The following is a 6,460-nucleotide window of genomic DNA, read 5'->3' on the forward strand; positions in this document are numbered from 1 at the left end:
GCTAGTAATTAAGCAAATGCAGAAAAAAATAAACAGTGGAATGTGAAATATATCAATGTTTGAAAAATGCTTACATATTATAAAAATAATCACGTAATAACGCGAAGTCGGCGTTCAATGTCTTAACATTTTTTGATCGAAATTAACAATAAAATACCAAGACATTTATATACATACTCAACCACCATAAAACTATAAAATGTAATCATTGTGAAGCCATGCGCAGGCTATGTGTGCACATGTATTATAATTATGTTCTTATATTGTTTGCTTCTTCTTATTTTGTTAACGATAAATATTATTGTATTATGTTGTTTTGTAATAGATGGTAATAAAACATATTGTTTAAGGTCAAATTTAAGTTAAGCATTAGTGTATTTCCCTAGCAATCAGATGGTCAGGATTCGATCCTACATATAGGTTTCCCTTAATTTAAAAAATTTTTAATTTTCCTAGATAAATCAACAATTTACAAATATTATCAATTAAAACATAAACAATTCTTTAAGAGAAGAAGAAAAGGAAGAACAATATAAAAAGAAATGTTATCTTTTATTGAATTATTAGATTATTAAGTACTGATACAATAAATGAGAGGAAACATTAAAAGTAGCAAATGTAATGTTAAATGAAAAAATGGCTTGACATCGAACAATTTATTCTGGACCGTTTATTTGTCTTCTTAATGCAAATACACATAAACACCCCATGGGATTATACTATCCTATAATAACAGATGATATAGAAAATTAATGGCTATCGATTCTCAAGGCTTCAAAGTATCTGTACACATAGATACTAGAAAACAAATAACTTTGAACACTATAAAAAGAATTAAGAAATACGAACCATTTGACCACATTTGAACCCTTTGCGCTCAAGGCTTTTTTTTGCTGGGACCTATCAAACAACTCGAGACGATTTGCTGCATATTTCGTGTATTCCTTATAGCTAATTTAAAATGATTTCACATACAAATTTACATATAAAATTATTATTTTTGAATATTTCGTGTATCTTTTTTTTTTATTCGACATCTACACCTCACGTAATAATAAGCGAAGTATACATGATACTAACTGTTTGATCTTTTTCCCTTAAGAAAGATAAAGATAAACGCTATCGCGTAGGTTGGATCTTTTGATATTTTTAATAGAAAACATGGCAGGACGTCACAAATTTTAACTCTAGCAATGTGTAAAATATACATTTGCTCTTTTTTTCTGTTAGTTTTTGCAATTCATTTGGCAACAAATATTATGACTTATTTCGAAAATATAAATATTTAGACCCCAAAGTGATATGATTATTGCATTGTTTTATATTTCCGAAAAAAAGTATTGAAATATTTTAAAGATCTTATACTTGTAAAACATTAGTTTAAATTATTATACTCATTAAAAATATATATAATTCATTTTCTCATATCATGTGTGTAAACGAATATGCGAATATAAGGAAAAGTTTAACCCTTCGTATAGTGGTTTATTTTTTCTTAAGTTCCAAATTTAGTTTATGGAGATTATTGATCTAATTACTACGTAACAATAATTTGACGAATCAGATGTATCGAGAAGAAAATTATTTGTCAAATAAAAAATACTTTGTTCTATATATCAGAAAAATAATATTTATACAATTTTTCATTAATTGAGGATTTAATGTGTATAAATAAGTATATAGTTATTTGGAATTTGAAAGAAATTATGCTTGGTACATAACCATTTGTGTCAGTTAGTATGCAGGATGAGAAACAATTGAAGAAATAGTTTCGAAAATTTAAGCGTTTTAAGTTGGATGTGAATATGTCATGTGAATATGAAGTAGGACATTTGAAAGCCAAGAAAAGTATCGAAAATGTTCGAGCTTACTAATTGTTTTATGTGTGATCAACAAAGAACAATGTGCATTTGTTTACTAGGACTATATATGTTACCGCTAAAGCTCGAAAGCCGTCAATGTGTACATTAACTAGCTAATCTGTAGATTAACTGAATTGCTCTGTCAACGTGTGGAACCAAAAGTTTTCCTCATTTTACCTACTTAATGTACACATTAACGACTTTCCGTAACGTTACAGAAGATGTCCTTGCTGCAAAAATATCTTTACGTCAAACAGCAATAAAACGATCCTTTTGTATTGAGCAGGGTTTCAGAAAATCTGCATACAAATCTAAATGTACCACAAATAGGTGTGCTTGTCGTAAGAACCTATTGTTATATAATTCAAAGTATAATCCATCTTTAGATTGCACCATTAAGTAAGCACAATTTGATCATAATATATTTGCTTCAAACCGTGCACTGAGAATCGTATCTGATCGTTGATTTACAGTTATTTATTTATTCGGTTAATTGTTATGTTTGTTTTGTATATTATAATCATGATATTATAATCATGTTGTAAATATAAGAGAAGTAAACAAGTAAGAAAATAAAAATAATGTAAGTCATTTAACATCGATATAAGAATTATTCGAGTTACAAGCATCCATTTTATATGTAATTATAATTTTGTCAGGCAATACTTTCAATAATTCACAAAAAGGGTTAATTCTCTCAATAATAATTTGAAACTTTAGGGTGCCTTTCTTAACAAGAATATTTGTATTATAAGACACTGTATTTTTTATACATCGCATTGGTTCTGGTTCCCATTTACCTTTATTGTTACATATAACTTGATCTACTTGTACGGATTGAGAATTTTCAATTTCCTGATAATTGTCACGACAACTCAACTTAGCGGTGGTTCCAAATAAAACAGGTGATTCGCAAGATACTCGTTGACCGTTTAATGTACAATCAGCGTTTGTTGATGCTGAAGCCAATGGTTCGCAACGTATGTCTAAAATAATATAAGAATCATTAAGAAAATGATTGAATAGTAAAGAATTGTCGTTATAAAACTAAAGTTTTAAATCTTACCAGTACAAACTGGAATTTTTTCCCATTCTTCTCTTTCAAGACATAATGTATAATTAGGTTGGCTTACTTCGTATCCGGGAAAACAGTTATAAATTAAAATAGTACCAGATGGTAATATTTGACCCTCCTGTACGTCACAATTGCCTTCTAGCAATAAGCATTGATATTTATCTAAATACCAATAACCATTTTCTGGCTGGGGAGGTGCTGAACAACCAGTTGATAATAATTTTATATTTGAAGCAGGTATGAACATTAAGAAATCTGTGAAACGAAACAATTGTTTAAGTATTTGATCATTTGTCAACTAAGTTTCTTACATAAACCGTCCACAAAGTAAAAAATAAAAATATCTTTAAAATAACAAGATTTTATACTATCAGCTAATAGATTAACACGTAAGTCACTAGTTCAACATTACTGTTTGTAATTGATCTTATCATGATAATTGTTTTCTCTCTCTCTTCGTTCATTATAAATAATATTATTTTTCGAGTTCAAAGGCGTATTATAGTCTTACTAAATAAAAACTGGTTTCTGATTTCTTGGAACAAGACGCGTCGTATATTCGCTGATTGAATAATTTATTAATCTATTATACATATTACATATATATATATTTGTTTTATTTCATAAAAATACTTTCAATTTTTATGATAAGAAAAAGAATTTTCTTTTATATACACGTATACCGATATGAAAAATTTGTAAGATTCAGTATATTACTAGATTTTATTTAAACAAATTGATATTAATATATGTAAGAATATAACATATCTTGAAAATATATATATACTAGCAGTCCCGGCCACGCGTTGCTGTGGCTAAAGTATACGTTAATTCATATTATAGTAAACTATTCAATACAATGAAATTATTATTTACGAATAAATACGATAACGTAATAGTCGGTATAAAAATGTAGAATTTTAGATTTTATTAATCTTACATTCAAGTTTGTAACAAATGAGTAAGTTACAAAGTTGTTAGTTGATAACATGTAACATTTAATTTTATACAGGAAGTAGGTAGTGAAAAGCTGTCGGGCTAGGGATTTTGTTAATTTTAATTTAATTCAGCACTAATCGGTGCACAATATTCTTGATTAACCTGTCTCTAGCTAACTAAAACTAACTCTAAAAAATTTTCCAACAAAATCACAATTTCTCTTTCCTCTGCTTGTTTAATGAAATTATACTCGCACCGAGTTGTCACGCGTTCTTCATAACTGTCCATAAAATAAATTTGAAGAAGCTTCGGATTATCATTTGGCATTGGCATCAATGACTCAATTTTATGGTACACCTGGCCTTGTATTTTGAATGTAGTTTCAAAATTACGTCCATCGGATGAGGGATCGCAAATTTTAGTTGTCCCAAAAGACGCCATTTAGAAGCAAGAATTAAATTTGCGTATTGTGCGCAAAAATAATTTCGAATCATCTGAATCGCCAGCAAGAAGCGATAGTACAGGTTCCGACAGAGTGGGTAGAGGTGACAGTACAAGTTTTTCTGATGCGCAGCACATGCCTAGTGGTTTATTGCGAAATTTTAATGCCTGACAATATTGACATATTTTATCCATTGCGCCGATAGCAATTTTTAGATGCGCAGAGTAATTAATATCTGGTGCATATTCGAACGCAAGACGAACAAATGATGCACGTGTTAATGAGCGGCTGGTCCACTGTTTCTGTCGTTCTTGTACTCGTGCTGTAGCTATGTGTTGTTCACACGCCGCTCTTATTCTCGCAAGATTCTGTCACAGACGTTCGTCCCGCTGTTCTTGAGATTCTTGTGCACGACTCTGGATAAAAATCGGTTTAGTAGTTTAGGAGTCCATCGCAGACAAACATAGTGACACGAGATTTATATATATTAGATATATATAAATGTTACTGTCAAAGCCGGAAATCAGGCATTACTAGTAAATCCTCGGCATTACTATGAATGTGAAGAGCCTTCAGACGAAGTCGGAAATTGAAAAATTTTTCCTAGGCATCGAACATAATACTTTGATATCCTATAGAATATCAAATTACATATATAAATGAACATATTTCTAAAATTCAAATTTCTTTATAAATAGAGTTATAAATGACGCTTGGGTTTTCCAACGTCTGATAACCTTTTTTTAAGATGATTGCGGAGGTTAACGTAACGTTATTGCGAATATATATATATATATTCGCGTGTCTCAATTTTATAATTTAATGATTGTAACATTAAAAATACATAAAGGAAAATAATCAAATTATTTAACATAAAAATAATTAACTGGAAAACTTATTTGTTAGTAAATGCTTATCGTGTTATAATCTTATAAGATTTTGATGGAAAGATGAGAGTTTAGATTAACGTTTATATTTCATAAGACTAATTTTGTTGTTAATATATTGATTTCTATACAAACAATTAATTATGATTTTTATATTTAGAGGAATGCATTCTGTATGAAATCTTTGCGATATATATTTAGTTTTTCTCTGAAAGGAAGAGAATGGTATTTGAAAGATTTGTTTGGAAAACCTATGCAGTTGAAGACACCTGGTCGTACATTATAAATATCATATACAGTAAATATAGATTGCAGTGCTATTTCTGTCCATATTTAATATCTTCATTATTTTCAATCGTATTAAAAAATTTTAAAGAAATAAGTACATTATTCTCTATAATAATGAGGAGAACTAATAGTTGAAAGAATTTTTTTTCTCAAGATTATGTAAAATATATATAAATATAACAAAACGAATGTTATGATGAGATATTTATATAGTGTACGAAAAAACGAATTAAAATTACTTAAACGAACACATCATTGCGATCATTTTTTCTCGTGTTATTCGCATGTAAAGATAATTACTCTCTATTCATCTCTAATATCTCTGTTATTTTTATATATAAATATACGAAAAAATGATTCATATAAGAAACTCTCCTGGCATGAAAAGGAGCATATGTTAATGCCTATTTCTTTTGCTTATGCAAAAAGATAGAGGAAATTTCATAATATGAAAATTATCATTGATCATATAAAAAATTGTAAAAATCTTTTGAAATATAAAATAATATAATGTAATTGTATTACTTACAGCCAAATGCAATTAAAAATAAACACTTTTTATATACGATATCCATAGTGATCAAAAGGAAAAAATAGAAAACGAATTTTAAAATTGAAATAATATTCCAAGAGAGTGCCGTATCATGTTGTCGTAAATCAACTCAGATTCACCAATGTTTGCAAGTCGGTCCGATAGTCCACACTGGAGAAATTTGTAATGTTTGCTGTATATTATATACGTGATATCAATACTCGTGACGTATGAGTCTCATGATAAAAATTATGAGATAAAAACGTAAGAAAAAGAAACAAGTTTTAAATAAGTATATTTCAATATGATAGTGGAGATTCGTTTAATAATGTTAATCTATGTAATTAATGTGTAACAATTCAAATGATAAATAACATCATATTTCTTTTATTTCGAGCAATAAAACAATTTAGACTCTCATTAAAATGATTCCAG

General features: G+C 28.5%; 1 protein-coding gene across 2 annotated transcripts; it reads right to left on the reverse strand.

The window, feature by feature from the left end:
- Window positions 1–655: 655 nt before the first annotated feature.
- Window positions 656–6,191, reverse strand: LOC106792592. 2 transcript variants are annotated; one of them, XM_014759060.1, is made up of 3 exons: window positions 4,131–4,855; window positions 2,929–3,192; window positions 656–2,848 (listed from the first exon to the last, which is right to left on the reverse strand). In XM_014759060.1, the coding sequence occupies exons 1-3, from the start codon at window positions 4,315–4,317 to the stop codon at window positions 2,451–2,453; spliced, it is 849 nt and encodes a 282-aa protein (XP_014614546.1). In that variant the 5' UTR covers window positions 4,318–4,855; the 3' UTR covers window positions 656–2,450. The 2 variants fall into 2 exon arrangements, with proteins under 2 accessions (XP_014614546.1, XP_014614548.1); XM_014759062.1 differs by lacking the exon at window positions 4,131–4,855 and adding an exon at window positions 6,023–6,191 and having other exon boundaries at window positions 1,861–2,848.
- Window positions 6,192–6,460: the final 269 nt, after the last annotated feature.

The sequence above is a fragment of the Polistes canadensis genome, unplaced genomic scaffold, assembly GCF_001313835.1.
Source record: "Polistes canadensis isolate GaletaPanama2010 unplaced genomic scaffold, ASM131383v1 scaffold_488, whole genome shotgun sequence".
NCBI lineage: Eukaryota > Metazoa > Arthropoda > Insecta > Hymenoptera > Vespidae > Polistes > Polistes canadensis.

Bases quoted from the DNA above. Each gene is read 5' to 3' on its own strand.
- LOC106792592 (XM_014759060.1), bottom strand. From the start codon at position 4,317: ATGGCGTCTTTTGGGACAACTAAAATTTGCGATCCCTCATCCGATGGA. The intron at 3,193-4,130 runs GCGAGTATAATT...TTCGTTTCACAG, and splicing joins AGAACGCGTGACAACTCGGT to ATTTCTTAATGTTCATACCT. The intron at 2,849-2,928 runs GTAAGATTTAAA...ATATTATTTTAG, and splicing joins AAAAATTCCAGTTTGTACTG to ACATACGTTGCGAACCATTG.